The sequence below is a fragment of the Myripristis murdjan genome, chromosome 16 (assembly GCF_902150065.1).
Source record: "Myripristis murdjan chromosome 16, fMyrMur1.1, whole genome shotgun sequence".
NCBI lineage: Eukaryota > Metazoa > Chordata > Actinopteri > Holocentriformes > Holocentridae > Myripristis > Myripristis murdjan.
In genome coordinates this window covers 17,439,760-17,460,614 of record NC_043995.1, presented here as the reverse complement: position 1 = coordinate 17,460,614, position 20,855 = coordinate 17,439,760, and the positions used below count along the sequence as shown (strand labels likewise).

Sequence of the window (20,855 nt, the reverse complement as noted above, 5' to 3'; positions counted from 1 at the left end):
AAATATATGCAGTAGTCAAAAAGGTACATCCAGGTGGGTTCACCAACTTTTTTCTTAAAAATGTATAGCTTATTTCAATGTTGATTACATAAACTCCAGTTCATTTCTGTTTCCTCTAGTGGGGTAAATGTTAAAGATTACAGACAATAAAGTACAAATTCAAACGGGAGATTGTGTGGGATATTGCAATCAATTCAGATTGGACCAAAGTTATTGCAAGCTGCATACCATTTATGACAATGAGTAATTACTGTGGGTGCACGCATGTGATGAAAAAATAACAGAAAAAGTGTAAGATTTAAACTTTGATGAACTATATTACCTTTCTACTTTTTAACTGCCTTTCTACTTTTTAATGTATAACTTTCTTTTTAGTTTACTTTTTTACATGCCCCTATTTATATACCCATATCTTTTCCTTTTTTTTTTTTTGTAGATAATGTTTATTTATGTCTTAAATGTTTATTGTCTGCACCGAGGATCTGAGAGAAACGCATTTTCGATACTCTGTATGCCCTGTACATACTGTAGAATTGACAATAAAGCTGACTTTGACTTTGACTTTGACTTTGACTACAAATGCGACACAAATCCTAAACTGTGAATCCATGTGTTCAGACTGGTGCCCCACTCTTACCCCCAACACAGCAGGTTGTTTCTGCAGCAGATCGTGCAACGGCCTCTTCTTGTCTGGCATGACCTCTGACGCCTGGTAGTAACATATCAGAGGCTCCCTCTGGTCGCCTGGGACCGACTCCTCCTCAGCTCCCTGGATGTCCATGTCGATATCAGCACAAGCCATGGCGCCCTTTTTTACCTGGAAGGGTGATGGATTTCTTCATGTTAATTTAAACATCATCATAAACCCTCTGCTTTAACCTGTAACATGGAGCCATAATTCATCCACAATTAACTAAAACCATCATGATGCAAACATCCAATATTACATTTAATATTAAGATTTACTTTGATATTATAATATGACACTCTGTTTTCATTGTCAAATGGTTTGTAAAAAATGAGCAACAGGTACAAAAACAAAAAGGTGTAACATGATTCTTAGCAAACTAAGAATTTTCTGGTTCCTTAACAAGCCAAATGAGGAAATTATGTTTGAAATCAAGAAGAAAAATGTAATTTTTTAAATCTAAGTGATGATACAAAATGTCATCAGCCTGTACACACACTCCAGTCCCCATGCAGTTAACACTTGTTGTTCAGCTCAAATGCCATTTTTAAACCACGGGCATAACAACTTTTAGGGCTATACACGCACACATATGTAAATATACAAACTTTGAGATGCACATGCTACAGAGCCGCATGTCAAACATAAAAATCTGTGTCCATCATACAAAAACAAGAGTGTAATATATTTATATATTTATTAAAGTTTTTTTTATGTCAATTTCAGCATGATTAAAAAAAATGTTTAGATTGTAATTCTTACCACTTTTTGGCTTGATCGGTGTCTCTTTCTCTGTGTTTGCACCGGTCTCAAACAACCGCACCTCTCTTTAACTGTCAGTTCCTGTGATAGCCAAGGTCATCTTCCTCATCCCAGCCTCCTCACCCTATCAGTGGGTTCCACCAGGTCATCACTGCAGCTGTCAGCGTTTCTGTACTACACTACAAATTTGAATATGTTTGGGACATTCACTCAACAGCCCATTTCCACAAAACAGTGTCCCTCACCCCCCACCCCCCCACCCCTTTTTTTTTCTTATTTGATGCAAACTACCACAGGATTTATTTTATTTTCATGTCTTGGGTGGGTTTGTTTTAAGGGAAACAAGATCAATCACTTGTTTGTTGTACACAGATGCATAAAAATCCCGTGTGAACTTTTCTGATATATCTGCCAACTTTTGCACTCAGCAGTCCTAACTCACACTTTCGTGCATGTGTGAGAGAGAGAGAGAGAGAAAGAGAGAGAGAGAGAGAGAGAGAGAGAGAGAGAGAGAGACTATTTGCATGCTAGATCATTTCCTTGAACTTAGTCATTTCACCAGGCAGAGAATTTGAGGTTAAGCAGAAAGCTGAGAGAAAAAATAAATAAATAAATAAATAAAAACAGGTTGGTATAACAGGGGAATGAGGCAGACGTTCAAAAGCGATGACTCCATGGTCATCACCATCCCCATCAGGAGTCTCCGGGATGCTCGAGAGGGTCAGCTGCTGCCGGAGAAATTCTACTGTGTGTTCAAGGACACCTACAAGGTCTTTGTTGTCAGGGGGAAACCTAAACCTCTTGGGGTAGGTTATTTTATTCATTTGATTGACTGATTGATTGATTTACTATAATTAGAAGCATAGCCTATTATTACCACAAGATCAACAAACAGGCACTGACATTGTCCTGGATATATGATTTACTTTTTGCATGGAAAATGCAACTTTGACATATTATTTTCTAATCATTTGTTTTCTCTTTCTCTCAAGGCTGCCCAAGCCACCGCCGGTGTCTTCGTTCTTAGTCTGGGTCTAACTGTTTCCCAGGCAAACCCCATTATTTTGTTCTACACCATGCCCAGTTTTCTGGTAAAGATATACTCACAGATGAAAAATTAAATCATTTTCTAGTCTTAATAAATTACCATTCTGGATTATTTTGAATGTGCAGTGAAAAATCAAATGCAAATAAATTCTAAATCCAATTTTTAGTGTTGTGTGTTCAATGTTATCCTCAAATATAGTCGATAATCATTTTATTCCTGTGTAAAATAATAATCTGAAAAGGTATGTTATAATTTTTTTCTAGTTTGTGGTCTCTGGTATGGTGTCCTACGCTGCAGGACATTGTCCAAACATGCATGTGGTGAGTAAATTTCAACTGTAATTTAAGCGTTTGCTTCTAAATGAAACATCCATCAACTGGCATAAGTGAAATCTGCTCAGTTTGATGTCATATTATTGATATTACCAAATGAAAACAAGTTGTATTAGTTCCATAAGCATTACTGGTAAATTAAGTCCTCGGATGAAAAAAATTATACACATTCACTAACTAGATATGCAGAGTTTTGGTGATGACTCAGAAGATTAGATGTAAGCATGCTGCATCATTATAATGGCTTTAATGGCACAGGGTTCTTCAAAGCTATTTTGTTAGGATTATAATATGATGGGAATAAATCTAAAAATTATGCTTTTTGAAAACTAATAAGTGAGATTCTGGTTGCTCAGATTGGGGTTGTCCTTGACAGTGAAACTTTTTAATCAACCCTAAATGCTGTTTCTGTATTTTTGCCCTCATGCACGTTTATTTTTTGAAAGGCTCATGAAACTGACACATCAGAAAAGTTGCAGGTGAACAGCAGAAAAATATTAGTCGTTTTGTTTTGAGGTTTTATCTGCTGCATTCTGCTGATGAGTGAAAATGAGCACACACACTTGCTTTTATGCGTTTTCATCTAGTTTATTCATGCTTTTGCAATAACTTGGTGCTGTAATATTACGTGTCCAACAAACGGTGAGATAGAGACTATTTGAAGGCTGCAAATCTGGGTTGTGTGACTATCTTGTAATATCTGACTAAATATAAAAAATGAATCAAAGTCAGCAAGATCAGTCCGATCCCAGATCCCAACAAAAGGAATTACAGAATTTGAAGCCATTTCCACTTATTGTCTCTTTCACCATCCAGGCAAAGCTGTCGCTCTCTCTCAACATCATCAGTTTCTTCTGGGCCGTTGCAGCTTTTTGTCTCAGCGCTCTCAGCATTGGTACCCTTCACGGTGTAAAGGTAAGGAGGAATATTATTGCACTTGGCTGGATGATCCCCACAGCTCCCTGAAATACAAAACAACATAATTCACTTCAAGCTGCATCTCAACTTTCTTCTTTCTTTTTTTTTTTTTTTTTTTAGCTGTTAAATGGAGTCAGTGGAATGATTGCAGCTCTCCTGCTTGTTGAAATGATGATTGCCCTCGCCCTTATCTTCTGGCTGAGTAAAGCAATCTGCAGGCAACATTTCAACACCCTGGTGAGTCACTGCATTTTTCACATATACTGCTATTTATTGTAGGAGAGGGATATTATGTCACACAACAAATACTATTCACTGTTTTCTGCAGCCCACCATACTGCTCAAACAGGAGGTCGGGACCTGAAGGCATGATGAAGCTCCGTGACCAGTGACCAACCAGCTATTATTGCTATACGTGCCACAATATTATATATATATTTTTAAATGCATATTAATAATGTCATATAGTGTTCATCATCCAGCTTGCAAAAAAATTAGTTGTTAGTACTGATGGATTTAGAGTATTGTGTCAGTTTAAGAAATAGTTGTAAAATAGACAGACAGCCCCTGTGTGCATGTGAATATAAAAGCTACTTCTTGGAAAAGAGTTTTTTTTTTTTTTTTTTTTCTCAAATTTCCAACATACATACTCTGTATATTGCATCATTACATCATTATAAAACTGAGCTTATTCATATTGAATCCAAGGCACAATAGAGCATGTTTTTTTTTTTTTTTCTCCCCGCGTATTTCTTTAATTTATGTCTTCAAATGGCTTTTTTTTAAGACAAAATTGGGTCATCAGATCTTTGATTTTCTGTCACATTTCTTTTCTGAAAAAAAAAAATTCATCTGTATGATCACAGAATTATTGTTTATTATTATTATTATTTAACAGTTTGCTTGTCTTCCTGACTTAAAGGAAAACATGCTTCTGCTTTAGACAATTAAAATAGTTTGTCAGACCAACAACCTATACACTGAAGTTTATATTTAATATGCATAACAGCTAAATGTGATATATTTTACAGCAGAATAAAACATCGTATAGATTCATAAAAAGGAACAGAAAACTGCTTAATTCAGACTGGAAAAACAGTATGCTTTAACAGTGTGCCTGCACTCCATCACAAACACACTGAGAGGAACAAAGTAAAGTCAGACACTTTTTACATTTGCTGCTTCTGTTTCAAGATAAATGTGTGTTGATTTCAACCAATAAATCCTTTGTGTACTTAAAGCTGTTGGGCTTAAGTGGTAATTAAAACACTTTCTGTAGCTAATACAATTTTAGTTACATGACACATTATTAAAGTTGATCATTTAGCATAACTTGCCCCTTGCAAATAAAATGTTACACATTTATTTAGTTATTAATTTATTTGTTTGTCCTTTCAGCGAGGCCATAAGTTCAGTCTCAAAGGCAGACAGTCTGCATTTTAAGTCTGTCTGGTCCATTTGTTCACATTCTAACAACATACCTGAGGTTTAACGTCAGCATAAAAGGTTAATAACATGCAACTTGGCTCAACATAACTGTCAGCACATTTTTAATGTATTGTGTGTGTGTGTGTGTGTGTGTGTAGTTCCCCCTTGTCACTTTATTTAACCTATCTCCAATGCCATCTCTGTCTGTTTTGTGTTCATTGCTTTGAGGTTTAATGGTTTCTGCTCTGCTCTTTATATTTAATATTAATTTAACTATGAGCAGGTGTGTGTTTTTAACTTAAAAAGACATTTACAAGGAATGATAATGTCATTACATTAAGGAAGTGGTGCACTTTACCCCACAGCCACCGTTTTGACAAAACTGATTCACACAGCTCAAGGCTCAAGTAGGTTCATAACCTCATATTGCACGTTATCAAAACTATAAACTAATGCACAGGAAAACCTCAAACGCATGCACCTCCATTTACCTACAATCTTTGCCACAATGAAATCTCACAATAAAGAAAAAGAAATTTCAACTTCCTCTCTAAGAACTTTATCTGGACTCTGAGACTCAGGGAAATTAATAACTGTACCTAAATTTATGATTTCATGAATCATTTTGTTTATGGTTGGCTGCACACAAGAAGTGAGTGATCTTACCCACCACCTCAGTTTATCCTCCACACACACACTTTGATTCATATGCTAAGTGCTGTCACCATGGGGAGCAGGGGGCCTCCAGGGGGTGTTGGGGGTTCTTCCTGGGTTTCATGGCAAAATGAGGACTACCTTAATCTTACTGTTACTGTTATGTCTCTGAGTAGAAAATATAACAGAATCCCTGTTTTGGTCAGTGTTTTCATTCTGCAGACTGTTATCTTTCCAGCTTTGTTAGAAGAGACAACAAAAATCTCTTGAAGGTGACAGTCTGACTGTGAAAATGACAGTACACAACAACAACAACAACAACAACAAAATAGATTTTAAGTGGTGACTAGATGATCATGACATTATTCTACATTTTGCCTCCTGGAAGCCCCTCACCCCATGTTGAAACCCACTGCACTGACACAGCCCAGAAAACCATCTCACCAACGACCACATGAGGGAGATAAACACACACACACACACACACACACACACACACACACACACACACACACACACACACACACACACACACACACACATACACACACACACACACACACACACACACACACACACACACACACACACACACACACACACTAAGTGTCAAGTAAGCTGACGTGTGTATCGGCGTGGAGGATGTGCTCTTTCATTCATTCATCCATTCATTCATCATTCCAGATTAAAACGTCTGATAGGCCCGTTTCCAAACCTCACTCTGTGTTAAAGCACATGGTGACAAAACCACACAGCTGAATTATGACTGTGAGGTTTATGAAGCAGTAGTCATGTTGTGTGTGTGTGTGTGTGTGTGTGTGTGTGTGTGTGTGTGTGTGTGTGTGTGTGTGTGTGTGTGTGTGTGTGTGTGTGTGTGTGTGTTGTTATAAAGTCCTTGTGTAAAGGTCGTGCCGAAAACCAGGTAATAATAGCAACACCGCAGAGGCGCATGATGGACTATTCCCCTCTGGGACACTCCCTACACATTTACACCAATCACAACTGAAAGTGAGGAATTTCCCTCAAGCCCGTGCCCGTGCCCCCTCTTTTCCACTGTGCGCTGCTCGCTCTCGTGGGCAGTCGCGTGCGCGTTGCGGGTCCACCTTCACGGCTGCTATGTTATTCTGTGTATTTATTCGCGTTGGAGGTGGCGGTCGCTTTCTCATGCTACTCTAAAAAAAAAAAAAAAAAAAGAAAAAAGAAAAAAGAAAGGAGGAGGAGGAGATGCACCGCACTCCTGCGTCCAGCCATGGCGTCCCTCTATAGTGGATCCCATACCTTGAGCAAGGATGATGTGAACTACAGAATGCATTTCCGAATGATTAACGAACAGCAAGTTGAGGATATCACCATCGAGTTTTTCTACAAGCCGCACACTATCACGCTGCTGACCTGCACGGTGCTCAGTTTGATGTATTTTGCGTTTACAAGGTAAGACGGCCGGCTAACGCTAGCTAGGGTGGCTAGTTTTTTTTTTAGCTAGCGTGTGGCTAACGGGGGCAGATGATGCTCTTGACAACACGGTGCCTGATGCACAGCCACTGCTCGTATCTCTTCCTCATTGTGGGCTCTTACGGCTGAAAATGGCACTAACACTCAACCAGCTAGCTAGTCTGTGCTATTCACCGCTTTGTGTGGCTTCCTACTGAATGTGCACGTTAATTAAATGAAGTGGTGTTGCATTATATAACGCCACTCCAGTATTAATGAACGCTCTTCCTGAAATTAGCTACAACAGTGTAACTACTGAGCAAACTACATGTACGAGCAAAGTGCTTATTCCCCTGCTTCACACACACACACACGCACATTGACACACATGGTGACACTTTTCCCCAGAGTTGTGGTTTATCCTCCTTATATTGTCACTGTTTTGGACTTTATAGTTCTCACAGATGTGAATGGGAGATGAAGCAAAATGCTTTTTTAACAGCATGTGTCGTAAATTCTCATGTTTGCTGGAAACTTCCTTTTTTTTTGCTGTGTCTGCAGAGATGATGGAAATCCTGACAGTAATCTCTGGGTGGGGCTCATCCTGGTCATCTCCTTCTTCCTAGTTATCAGTGTCTTGGCATTTCCTAATGGTGAGGACAAATGCACACTAAGGATTGCTCATATATGCCTCAGTTCAGTTTATTTCCATAGGCCTGAATTGCACCTACAGTCTCAAAGCCCTGAAAACATTTTAATGCAAAAAGTAAAACATAGTAAGGACAGAAAACACTCTCTAACCTTACACCCCGCAATGGGAACTAAGAAGAAACCCTGATGGAAATCTCAGTAGGGAAATAAAAATTAAAGAGGGCTTGGGAAAGGGCTCGCAGACAGGCATTCCCCTTGCATGACGTTAAGGCATTCACTGGATGCCATGATTGAGAAAACAAAGATTAAATATTGCTAACAGTAATAAAACAGACTATTAACACTGCAGGGATGCCAGCGCATTCTCAGTCACCATAAACCACGACTAGCAGCAGGCCTGAGGAGAGACAAAGCGCCTTATGTTGTGGTCTAGGATTAGAGGGACACTTTTTACTTATTATCTGGCATAAAACAGCATTGTAATGACATTGCAGACTACATATCTAATTTAGATATTCTGACTTTAGGCCCATTCACCAGACCACATCCAGCAATATGGCGTATGGTTTTTGGTGAGTATTTCTTAAAAGCCTTTTGGAAGAAAAACTATATTTGTTTGAATCTCAGGTTTCCCTTGATTCCTCATTTCATGGCTTCTCTTTCTGCTCTGAAGGTCTGAGTGTCCTTTACTTCCTCTTCCTGGTTTTGATCATCTTCCTGAACTGGGAGCAGGTGAAGCTGCTCATGTATTGGTTTGACCCAAACCTGCGCTATGCCAAGCGAGAGGCAGACATAATGGTGAGTGACATAGAAAAGCTTAGTGAGAAAATAATTTTGAGAGTGGTTTATATGCGCCGCTATCAGTGGATTAATAATCGTTTTAAGCTTAAGCTGCCTGTTGTCTCTGCAGGAGTATGCAGTGAACTGCCATGTGATCACCTGGGAGAGGATCCTGAGCCACTTTGACATTTTTGCATTCAGTCATTTCTGGGGCTGGGGCATGAAGGCCCTGCTGATTCGCAGCTATGGACTCTGCTGGACCATCAGTATTACCTGGGAGCTCACGGAGGTACACGTCAAGGCTGTGGTCACGCATATCTGCAGCATCATGTGGCCTTTCACATGATGCTGCAGACAGACAGGCTGGCAGACAGAAAGACTGTTTACCGGCTTGTGTCTCGCTTTCTCGCTTTTCTCTCTCATAATGGAAAAACTGGTAGGAGTGAAATTACAAGGTTGTGCTTTCATGCCTGTGCCCTGTAATGGAAACTGCTGAGTTGTGTCATTTTTAAAAATGACATCATATATGTTAATAATATTCAATTATGGCTTAAATATTAGTCCCATAGCTACTTTTTCCATCTCCCCGTAGCTCTTCTTCATGCATCTGCTGCCTAACTTTGCTGAGTGCTGGTGGGACCAGGTGATTCTGGACATTCTGCTGTGTAATGGAGGGGGAATCTGGCTCGGCATGACAGTCTGTCGGTTTTTGGAGATGAGGACCTACCACTGGGCCAGTATCAAGTAGGTCCCTGTAGTCTGGAAAGTATTTATGACACTAGTAAATTGTTAAGGACCTCTGGTGTTTCAGCATCTTATCTGCAAGTGTCTGCTAGTCTAAATCCACACCAATGGAAAAATCAGTCACCTTTTATATACATAATTTATAGTGAATCACAAAGTTTGTTCACATGGTAAGCCTGGTGCATCTCTCTCATGAGTCCAGCCCCGCACCTATAATAATGTAGCTAAGATACTGTTAATAATAAGCTATCTATGTGAGTGTGCTTTGATTTAACCCACTCAAAAGGACAGGCTGAATAGACAGTAACACCCATGAAAGAACAAGGTTAGATTTTACATTTGTTTGTTGGTTTATACAGTTCATTTTGAACATCCCTGTATGCATATTAATGTGGTTTCTAGTAGTTTATTTTGTTGCATGTTTGCCTCTTTAAACATAGCTCACTTTGTGTTCAGTTTCTGAAGTGTTTTTGATATATAATTCCCATTATGAATGCACAGCCATTTTGGAACAGTTTTATATGAGGGTAGATGGTATTAATTCATGCTTTAAGTTTTTAAATGAACTTGATCAGAGTCAAAGAATATAGGATAAACTTCAATATTAAATAAGATCAATGTTAATTAATATAACCCAAACAAGTATTGTCTGATGCACTGAATTTATTTTGGCAATTCTGTACAGCATCAACATTCAGTTTGTTTTGGTCACATGAACAAAGTTTTTAAATCTCTCAAACAATGAGTATGTTTTTTCTGATAACTTAACATTGTAAGATACATAAGTTCCTTCTGCTTTTACTGTTTTGAAATATGATCAGGTGCAGCACACTTGAATGATTCATGTCACTGTATTATTTTCATCTGTCTGTCTCTGTTGCACTAACACTGTCCACAAGTCTTTGTAACCCTCCTCTTGTTTCTTTCCGTCCAGGGACATCCACACCACCACGGGGAAGATCAAACGAGCAGTGCTGCAGTTCACCCCGGCCAGCTGGACCTACGTACGCTGGTTTGACCCCAAGTCTTCCCTGCAGCGAGTGATGGGCGTCTATCTATTTATGATCATCTGGCAGGTGGGTTCCAGAGAAATCCTCCCTTGCTGTCTCAAAGTGATTAAATGCTGACTAGTCAGGGATGATCCGGTGTGCCTGGTGTGTTAAGTCCCGGCTAATCTGATTGCGTACACTGCTCTTGAAATGTAAAACCTACCTCAGATGGATCATGTGCCACAATGCACGAGTGTCCCGCTGTCACCATATTAACAGCTAATCTCGTAATAGTGAAAGACAAGCTGGATGACTTGGGAGCAATTTATGCTGATGGGGAAACCATGGTGGAAAAACTCGAGAATGCTCCAGTGCTCTCCACTGAAGAGTCTGCCAAAGCTGCCAAAACTGGAGTCACTGGCTGCCATGGCGATGAAAGCCATGGTTTCTCTCTTTTTGTGCGGTGATGAAACAGAGTAGTCCTCTCCCCTCCCTCACTCAAGCAGTTCCTAACACTCTGGAGGCTTTAAATAGTAATTAACAGTCTTTGGGAGTTAGTTGAAGAGATGGGAGATGGAACAGCCTGATCGGAGTGGCCACAGTTTAGCTGCTCTCCTCTGGGTCTGTCCATGCAGGCTGTGGGCCAAATGTGGGAATAACAAGGCACCAGTCCTCCCCCTCTCATTATGGTTCCAGGGTGGATGAGAGGAACTTGGACACAAAGCAATTCTCTGATCTAAACCCCTTGACCCAAAAAATGCTGTTTTTATTGTTGCCAGTTTGTGTTAATTCAAGCATGACTTGGGTCTAACATTGTTAATGGAAACCTTTGTGTGTGTCCCAAACTCAACTAGTTGTGATGATTGTTGCATTTTGGCCAAATCAACAAAATGTGATGCCTAAACGCACAGGCATCATTGTCTGTACCCCTTAAAACAATAGGTCTGGGTTTTGTTATGCAATATCTATCCAAAAACATGGGTTACAGTGCAGTTTGTGTGATGTTACATGATAGTACTCCACAGTATTGACTGAAAATGCTACCTACTGCACAATTCCTGGGAAGACTTTCTATATGATAAATCAGGTGACAAACTGAAAACAAAAACAACTTAATCAAAACAACTTAATTCAGTTTATTAAAGCACAATTAGTACCATACATTTAATACAGTGCACTGAAATTTAGATGTTGTGAAAATGATTTGCATAAATGATACCTTTGTACAAGAGGCTAGAGAATTGATACAGTATTGCCAAAACATTGTAATACTCAGCTGTATTTTTTTGCACAACTTTATAAAACAATGTATCATCGTCAAAGAAAATTTCTTAAGATCTTACTTGTTTCCGAATACAAAGAACAGTAAAAGGGATTCAGTTGCACTCAATAATCTTTACTCTGTTCTGTCTCCCTCTTTGCTCACAGCTGACAGAGTTGAACACATTCTTCCTGAAGCACATCTTCATCTTTCCTGCATGCCACGCTCTTAGCTGGTGTCGGATCCTGTTCATTGGCATTATTACAGCTCCAACAGTAAGGTAGGAACCTCGAAGGATGTCCTCTAAGTCATAAATTCCTCTATTCCTCTTAAGTCTATTTTCAGGAAATGAACTGATAGTCATATTCAAAACTAATACTGCCACATGCTCTATTTTTTATATACTGCAATGGTAACAAGCTTACATCCAATTCCCTGTTTTGAAAATTTAAGAAAAAACAGTTCAAACATGTGACTGATGAGAGCTGCAGGCAGTATTTGCTAACATTTGCATTGGTAATTGTCTTTTTGCTCTAGGCAGTATTATGCATACCTTACAGATACCCAGTGCAAGAGAGTTGGGACCCAGTGTTGGGTGTTTGGGTAAGTGAAAACAAAAGCCTTGCCTTGATAAACTGAGTGTTTCAACAGAGCCCTTCAAAAGTCCCCGCAGGTGCACTACACCTTGTATTTGTGTATAAACTTTGTTGCAGGCGTGTTGTGGCTGTGTGATAGAGAGAGGCAGAACAGATAAGGGCCGGTGACTGTTAACTGATCTGCCATGTGGTGTGAGAAACAGGACTTTGTAGGGCATTAAACTCTCTAACCCAAAAAATGACAAAATGACAATCAGCTTCTACAATTAGAAACATCATAATCCGCAGAAGAGATACATTTTGATAAGTGTATGCTAATAGGCTGAGGGTGTGAATGTATATGGCTCTGGTCAGATAAAAAAAAAATAGCATAGAATTGTGTTTTATGATTTTTCTTAGTTGGTACAAGGTTACACGGTCATTCATGTCCTGAGTGGCTTTCATGACTGCTGGGCTTCAAAATCCTATTACACAGCTATTGTATATTTTCAAAAATATGATCAGTAATAAGAGGATAAGAATGACTTTCCTCCTTGCTGCACAGCCTACATTTTGGTGGATAGTTTTGATCCAACAGCAGATGAAACACTCCTCGCAATGTCTGCTACATTTAAAAAAGTTTATTACAGTGCTATAAACAACAGGTGTATTTCCCATTCCCTCTCTCACTCATGTCATCTCCATGACAGCAGGAGGGCCATGCAGCAGAATAACCAGATAAAAGGCATTTTTCCCCTTCCTAATCACAGGGCAATAGCCTTCCTGGAGGCCCTGGCGTGTGTGAAGTTTGGACAGGACTTGTTCTCAAAAACACAGATCCTCTACGTGGTTCTCTGGCTACTGTGTGTGGTAAGATCAGGATCTAAGCACTGTTGTATCTCTGTTTTGAGACAAATCATGACCAACTGTGTTGCAGTTAGTAGCACATCATGAAATCCTGTACTTTAATGTTTTTGTCATAAGTACAGGTTTTTTTTTTTTTTTTGTATTTTTTTCATACTTTGTTTTCATAATCCTGACCACTAAATGCACACGAGCCCCACTCATATTATGCTCTAACTAATTAACACTGTCGCTTACAGATCCTCTATTAATAATTGACTGGTTTCTGTTATATTTTGATGTTGTTCCTAGGCCTTCATTACATTCCTGTGCCTGTATGGAATGGTGTGGTATGCTGAAACCTATGGTCCAAGAGAAAAGGTATGTGTATTGCTCTAGTGTTACTTTGTGTCCTTTGTCCATGCAAAGTCTGTAATACTTCTGCAGCACCTCATACTGACTGTCACAGCCATTTACTACAGTATTTACACATAACAACCTTGTCAGGGGCGTATTTTATTGCATCACCATGGAGATCTATTAATGGAAAGCAATGTTGAGTGTACAGCGTTTACCAAGAACTGAAAGGCAGCACTGGTATACACACCTAGACACACTAAGCGTTTAGTGTTGAAACAAAGAGTCAGCTGATTTTGCCGTCAAGGGGCCCCAGTAAATGTGAACCTGCAGGTCTTTTCCCTAGAAAGATTCCTATCGTTCAAGTTACTGTGCCCACTGCTGTATGTTCCCTGTCCAGCTATTGGAATGTGTGTCATGTGTCTCGACCTCTTCTCCTCTCACAGAGCCTCTCAGAATGCGAGGACAGTAATTACACAGAATCTTTTGACCACATGTCAGAAGGACTTAAAGGTACAGTTTGCCTTTTCTGTGTGTAAATCATCTACTCTGTAAAAGAAGGATGAGTCAAGAGCTTATGTCCATCTTTAACTATTACCTTGTAAATTGCTGACCCCTAGTGGTTGGTTCTGCTTTTCACCTGAAGACATGTACATCCTGCAGTTCTTTTTAAAAACACATATCTCATTGCAACATGTTTGGTCCTTGTGTTTCAGGAGAGATGGAGGTAGACAGTGATAGCCCTGCAACCAGACGGAGAGGAAAGGGCTCAGGAAAGACCAAATCCATCAACGGCCTGGACAGCCAGTAGCCAGAGAGCCAGAGGCTGGAGGGCCCCTCCTGAACTCACACTAAGGAGCCAGGAGAGAAGGATGATGCGGAAAGGGTAGAAAGATATGATCAGTTCCTGGTGCATTTCAACTCTAGAGAAACCCTCGCCTACAATAGAGGGAGTGGAGACTGAGAAGAGACTAGGTGGATCAGCAGGTCCATGCAGTGTTTATAGGAGTACAGAGAAGCATCGACTACAGAGATGCACACTTGTGGGCTGTAGTCACAGAAATAGCTCCTATACCCCAATGATCACAGGCGTTTGGCTGGGTCTGTGTGTGTGTTTGTGTGTGAGAGAGATGTGAGAGTGTGAGTGAGAGATGGCAATACACGACTGCCCATCTTAGATTTGAACGCATGATCACAGTAGTTGGTAAACTGTAATTTACTAATTACATTCATCCTATGATACAATATATCATTGATGGTTAATGTAAATTGACACATGTATACCAGCCTTAGGTCCTATAAGCAAAGTACTGTATGTAATTGGATTAACACAATATTAAGAGACATGTAGAATATATCATGTAAAATTGAAGCCTGTATGTTTCTAGCACAGAAAGGCTTGTATTCTCTCAGAGTGGGCATATATCTATTGACAGTCTTTCTCAATAGTTTCAATCATCTATTGTCAATCTACATTTTTCATTGATGTAGGTGTTCACGTTTTATTGTGTTCATACCTTGAACAGAGAGTGGAATGTGAACAGGGATTCAGTGCAAACCAGTTTTAGTTTGGCAGGACAATTCTTTGAGGCTTTGACCTGGATTATAAAGCAAAGCACGCAGTTGAAGCACTTTTTCAAAGAAAACCCTAGATGCTCCATGTGAGCAGTTCTGTTTTCTCTGAAATACTGTACATTTGTAATGTTTGAGTATTTTGTGAATCATTGTGACCTTGAGTGATTTTATTCTCCCTGTACATCTGTGGCTGCTATCGTTTTTTTTTTGTTTTTTTTTACTGTACTGATATTAACAGAGGGCAATCATTGAGACTTTTGCATGTGCTCAGGCTGTACCTGACTGTGAGCAGGCAGCTTTGTTTTACTGTTGACATCCCTGTTATTGCCCATGTTGCATTTGCATGGCTGTGTCAAACCAACCGAAGTGTTTCAGTAGGAAAATGTTACCATACGCAAAGGGTTTTGTGTCACACCGCACACCTGGAAGCCAGTATTGTTGTTTTTATGTATTTCACAGTCATTGTAACATTCTAATTCACCCTTTGTGCCTGTATGCATGTTTTTGTTTTGTTTTGTTTTTTTTTTAAATTCCTAACACTTTAGTTTGTATTCAGACTAAATTTTGGGTTGTGTGTGTGTTTTTCTTGTGCTCTCAGAGTGCTTTATTGAAGATTTTATTTGTTTTGCTATGTCAGTATCATCTCAACACAGGTATGTCCCTCATAATCCTAGACAATCCAGACGCTGACCTCTGTGGAATGGACCAGGCTCCCATGCTACACAATATAAATAAATGGTACCTTGTCTCTGGATTTAGATGTCATTTGCCAAAACAGATCTGTTGAAAATGACTTGTGTTGTTCTTTTTCACTGTGAATTTAATGAAACAAATTAAAAATGTTTTACATTTCCTCCTAAAATCTTTTTAGTGTTCTGTTTTCCTCAAGGTAATATTAATGTTGAAGCTTTTGAATTAAAGTGGCCAGGACAAGCAGTACAACCTTACCTTTTTTCCCTCCCTGATTATTCACTGTTGAGGTATTTGTGTTTTTGTAGCTCGCACATGCTTGACATCATATGAGTTGCCCCATGTCAACAATAACACCACATACTTATTGAGTCTGGATCAAACCAGTTCCTTTTATATTAATCATTTGGCACTAAATACACAACCCTTGCACACAATTTGTAGACCTCACAATAGGAAAATTTGAATCACATTGCTTGACCTCTGAAGAGCGCTCTGCGGCAGCAACGGAGATCAGGATTGGCTGACTCAAGCACTGCCCTTCTGTTTCCAAAGGATCCGATTTCACTCAGTCTGCACACCATGGAACTGAGACTGAAATAGCTGCCTTACACTGACCTATGACAAGATGTATTTAAAGGAACTCTTGATGGCCCCTTTGTAAATGACAGTAATAAATATAGTGCTAAAAATCCTAAAAATATAAAGCGTTTCAACCTTCATGAGAAAGTAATGAACATGGCTAATGTAACCATGAATCTTGTTGCTCCTCTTGTACACTCATTATCTCACTAAAAGCTGTGTACTGAGAAGTCTGCATGGGTCTTGGTGGCCTTTTTACAGCGTGCGTGTAACCTGATTTCCAAAGGAGGGCAGCAAAGTGCCTTGCTGATGTGCGAGTTGTCACATGACCTGGGCCTACTAGCCGTGAGTGTGTTGTCAAAAATGTTGCAGTGCTGTGCTTTCCTACCGCTCTTTACTGTTCCTCCCTCTCCCCATCTCTCTTAAATCTGTCTCTCTCTCTTGTTCTCTTTTGCTTCCTGCTGACTGCAGCAGTTGGTTGAACAGTCTCAGTGGGTGAGAACATCCCGTTTCTCCCCCTCATGGCTGAGAATCCTGGTTCCCCAAGTCATGGCAGCCTGAGCCCAGAGGGGATTCTCAGAGAGATCCAGGTCAACTTGCTGGAGTGTAAAGTCTGCTTTGAGAAGTTCAGCACTCGCCAGAGGGAGCGCAGACCGCAGAACCTTTCCTGTGGCCATGTACTCTGTCTGGAATGCATCACAGCTCTGTCCCACCCTCTCCTGAGGAAGCTGGAGTGCCCGTTCTGTCGACAGCTGTGCAACACTGACAGCACCTCCCACTGCCAGGCTCTGACTGACCTCCAGGAGCTGCTGTTGTCCAGGACACCCAGATCTCCTGTACCCCACAGGGCAAAGGGAGGCCTTGGCTTGGTTGGAGGTCCGAGCTGTGGGGCTCTGCAGCTCTGCACAGCTTTTGGTGGCTGGGGTACACTCATCAACCCCACAGGCGTAGCTGTGTTTGGGTCATCAGGGACAGTAGTGGTGGTGCATGATGGAGACAAGAGGGTGGTGGTCTTCAGTCCTCAGGGCAGGAAACTACACAGTTTCGGGCGGAGAGGACAAGCCCCAGGTGAGATTTGTTACCCAGTGGATGTGGCAGTGACTCCCAGTGGTCATGTGGTGGTGACTGATGCAGGAGACAACGCAGTGAAGGTTTTCACCTCCAGGGGGAACCATGTTTTGACAACCAAGGAATCCTTCCAGCTGCCATGGGGTGTGGATGTAAACAGCTGTGGGCACATCCTGGTCTCAGACCTCCAGGCTGGCACACTGTCCCAGCTCACAGTGGACTATACTCAAGGTGTGACTCTAGAGCACCAAACAGTTGTTCCTGACCTTCAGCATCCCAAAGCAGTGTCCTGCTGCAAGGTGACAGGGCACACGGCGGTGGTGGAACATCTTCATGATGACACACAACCACGTGGGAACCGCCACAACACGAGGCTGAGAGTGTTTGCAAAGGACTTCCAGCTCCTTTATCAAACAGACAGTTTCAGTCTCACCCTGGGCTCCAGGGTCTGGCTGTGCATGTCTGCTGTGACTTTTGACAAAGAGGGAGATGTGATTGTCACCGACTCCAACAAGGGGATGATTTGGAGTTTGGGGAATCTGCAGAATGGTCCAACCCTAACCCCCCTTATAAGAGACCACCTGATCCACCCAGTTGGGCTGGTGTCAGCTGTGAGCAACACACTCCTCATTCTGGACAGTGGAGACCATGCAGTGAAAATGTATTCGGCCAAATCTGATGCTGTTTAATAGTGTGTGAAAGGACTGAAGTATGTGAAATCGAGCACCTCACGGGTTAAACGTTTGCAGAAAATGAAATTAGATTAATATAATTTATTTGAAGTGAATGCACAAAATTGTATTTTTTTTCTGTCATGTGACACAGTTAAATTGTGCAAAGCATTTACACTTAATGATCATGCAAATAACCTTAAATGTTCAAGTTATTGTGCTATTATGTTTGAAAATGTTGAAAATCTTACAGCATTTCTTCTTATTTATGTAAAATAAAGGCTGTTTCAACACAACATTCAGTGTGTTTGCGTGTGAGAGACAGACAGACAGGCATATGGTGTACAAGACAAATAAAAAAATAAAAAAAGTTCCATTCTCATCAGCACTATTATTTCCATCCTCTTTACTGCGGATTATGTGAATATGCTAAATGCTTGTGCGCATACATCAAGTTGACACAGTACCTCGAATCGCTCGTCAGCGGGTTTCCCCCGCAAAGTACGGTCCGTATTAAGTGAAATCCATTTTTCCCCCTTTGGCATAGCCGTCTGCAGTCTGCAAGAGGATAGCAGTCGTGCTCCCAGTGGAAGATGGCGGTGGGGATGCTGTCTGGGGCTGGAAGAGACTGTTGGATTTGCACAAGAAGCGAGCTCGGATGGATATAAAGAAAAATGAACATATTTTCGTGTCTTATCCTCGAGGCCTGGACTCGTTTCCGGTTGTTTAATTAGACTCTAATGCCTTTTATCTGGCAGAAATCCGGGCTTCTCGTCGGGGATTCATAGGCTACAACTATACATTGATAGCTCCGCGCATAGACAGGGTGGGAGTAAAAAAAAAAAAAAGTGGACGAAAATGTCGGATACAAAGGTAAAAGTTGCAGTGAGAGTTCGGCCTATGAACCGCAGGGGTAAGTGTACAACGATGATTTCTTTCTCGCAACATTTGTTTTTATTCGCCTTTGATGTGTGCTACATTTCTCACTGCCTGGTCAAAGTTTGGGATTTCAACGCCATTGCAGCTTTCTCCCTGAATAATGAGCCTCAAGTCACACTTGAGAATAGTTTAAAAGCGGTCAAAGTTAAGTAGGGTTTTTTTTTCTTTCTCACTTTTTCTCCCCACCATACTTTACTCTCCAAACAAACTTGTCTCTGCAGAAATTGAGCTGAATACAAAATGTGTCGTGGACATGGAGGACAACCAAACTGTTCTACACCCACCACCTTCCAATGCAAAAGGGGAGAACAGGTAAACGAGGCTAAAATCCACCACTTTGTGTTTGCACCTTCATGTATTTGTCAGTAGATATTCTCCTACACTGTGCGATAAGATTGCAGCAGCCAGTACACAAGTATGCGGGGTTAGCTTAATGTAATGCACCTCTAGCCCCTCTGTCTGGTGTTTATGATGGAGAGTCGGTGTTGCACTCTGCACAAGGGTCCATATGTTTTTTAATGGTCTGGGAACAGGGGACTCGGGTTTTTTTTTTGTGAAACGTCTGGAAGCTTGTTAGGCCGAGTTTAAACACAAGAAAACAGATGGCACTCTCACTGTAATAACTCTATCTCACCCTGCTTATAATACAGTAACATTAGCATGCAAGATTAGCATGTAACATACAGTAAATTTAGCTGGTTCGCAGGTCTAGCTGGAATGATTAAAACTGCATTGTAACATTGATACAGCTACATTACATAGTTGTCCTTTATAGTGCAGAAAATATAAATTATTCATTTTTTAATGTCTTAACTAGCTCACTAGAAGAGCTAGAATTTTTTTTTTTTCAACACAAATGCCAGTGCAGTGGATTATTGGAAATATTGACCCGCTGCTGTTGAGGACATGGTGGCTCACACAACTTGCATGCAGACATTCCTTGAAACATGATCGCCCCATGCTTAATATTAAGCAATAAATATGAACCCTCCAATAATAATCATATTAACACCTGACCACTCTCTTATTATGTATTCAAAGACCATGGGCCATAGGAGGAGCTGTTTGGTTTATGAAGGTGTGAGGCGCCCAGCAGACAACAAGGATTATCTCAATATTATGTAAAGTTTGACTAGTCCCAACTTTGGCTACATGGCTCGTGGTTTGTTTTTTCATTTGATTTTCAGAGTTCAGACAGGATAACCAAAGGGTATGGCTGTACCTTCACTACAAACCACATCATGCGTTATCAGGGCTAAAAGTGGAGAAAGTGTACAGAACGCTCCTGGGAAAAGACAGCTAAGCATCGTCTAATGTTTCACACCCTGGTGGTGTATTGAAGGTCAGCAAAAAAAAAAAAAAGCCCGTGTTTCTGCTGGCTAGATGTGTGACATGCTCTCGGATTGTAATTAGGGGGTATCTCTAGTCATGCGAGATGTAGGCTAATAATGGTTGTAGGCTTGGGAAGTCATTTAAATCCTGTGCCTGTTGGCGATGATCAGAGACATTATATTTCGCCCATCATCATAGTTTGAGACGGTGTTTTCTTCAATCTTGCGCTTGGTTTGGTAGCTGTCTTCTGCTTTTGTCCTTCATCACCCATGATTAGACAGCTGACCTGATTGCCCATGGGTGCAAATGAAATCTTCAAGGATGCTCAACTGGAAAAAAGAGTCCAAGATCATTGTTTTGTCCTCGTTTCCCCATACTTATTAACACTCTTGCTGAGTGTTTCATATGAACAAGAGGCTCTAACAGCTTGTGTAAGTAAAGGTCTACACCGTGTGACCAGACCCTGCTGACTACAGAAAATGAAGTCAATGTAACCACAATACTTGCCACAGTCAAGGCTTTTCTCGTGGCCTGCAG

The 20,855-nt window shown here is 40.7% G+C and overlaps 4 protein-coding genes across 5 annotated transcripts in view; all 4 read left to right on the top strand.

Annotated features, from left to right (window-relative positions):
- The first annotated feature begins 2,094 nt into the window (after positions 1-2,094).
- LOC115373437 (membrane-spanning 4-domains subfamily A member 4A) lies at positions 2,095-4,153 on the top strand. The gene is made up of 6 exons (XM_030071835.1): positions 2,095-2,256; positions 2,443-2,541; positions 2,762-2,818; positions 3,647-3,745; positions 3,869-3,985; positions 4,077-4,153. The coding sequence occupies exons 1-6, from the start codon at positions 2,095-2,097 to the stop codon at positions 4,110-4,112; spliced, it is 570 nt and encodes a 189-aa protein (XP_029927695.1). The 3' UTR covers positions 4,113-4,153.
- A 2,745-nt stretch (positions 4,154-6,898) lies between these two features.
- ptdss1a (phosphatidylserine synthase 1a) overlaps positions 6,899-20,855 on the top strand; it is a 28,586-nt gene continuing 14,629 nt past the window's right edge. Inside the window, exons 1-13 of one of the 2 annotated variants that reach the window (XM_030071831.1) lie at positions 6,899-7,261; positions 7,823-7,914; positions 8,440-8,484; positions 8,586-8,710; positions 8,823-8,981; positions 9,285-9,436; positions 10,371-10,512; positions 11,854-11,966; positions 12,224-12,289; positions 13,032-13,131; positions 13,417-13,485; positions 13,908-13,974; positions 14,178-15,983. In XM_030071831.1, the coding sequence (XP_029927691.1) occupies positions 7,080-7,261; positions 7,823-7,914; positions 8,440-8,484; positions 8,586-8,710; positions 8,823-8,981; positions 9,285-9,436; positions 10,371-10,512; positions 11,854-11,966; positions 12,224-12,289; positions 13,032-13,131; positions 13,417-13,485; positions 13,908-13,974; positions 14,178-14,272 (1,407 nt within the window). In that variant the 5' untranslated portion in view covers positions 6,899-7,079 and the 3' untranslated portion in view covers positions 14,273-15,983. Of the gene's footprint in view, positions 7,262-7,822; positions 7,915-8,439; positions 8,485-8,585; positions 8,711-8,822; positions 8,982-9,284; positions 9,437-10,370; positions 10,513-11,853; positions 11,967-12,223; positions 12,290-13,031; positions 13,132-13,416; positions 13,486-13,907; positions 13,975-14,177; positions 15,984-20,855 lie in introns of those variants that run through there. The other variant, XR_003929540.1, reaches the window with a different exon arrangement.
- Positions 16,629-18,333, top strand: LOC115373434 (E3 ubiquitin-protein ligase NHLRC1). Its single transcript, XM_030071832.1, has 2 exons — positions 16,629-16,653; positions 16,783-18,333. The coding sequence occupies exon 2, from the start codon at positions 16,830-16,832 to the stop codon at positions 18,063-18,065; it is 1,236 nt and encodes a 411-aa protein (XP_029927692.1). The 5' UTR covers positions 16,629-16,653; positions 16,783-16,829; the 3' UTR covers positions 18,066-18,333.
- Positions 18,613-20,855, top strand: part of kif13a (kinesin family member 13A) — a 42,144-nt gene continuing 39,901 nt past the window's right edge. The window contains exons 1-2 of the mRNA XM_030071820.1: positions 18,613-18,960; positions 19,208-19,298. Coding sequence (XP_029927680.1) covers positions 18,906-18,960; positions 19,208-19,298 — 146 coding nt within the window. The 5' untranslated portion in view covers positions 18,613-18,905. The remainder of the gene's footprint in view (positions 18,961-19,207; positions 19,299-20,855) is intronic.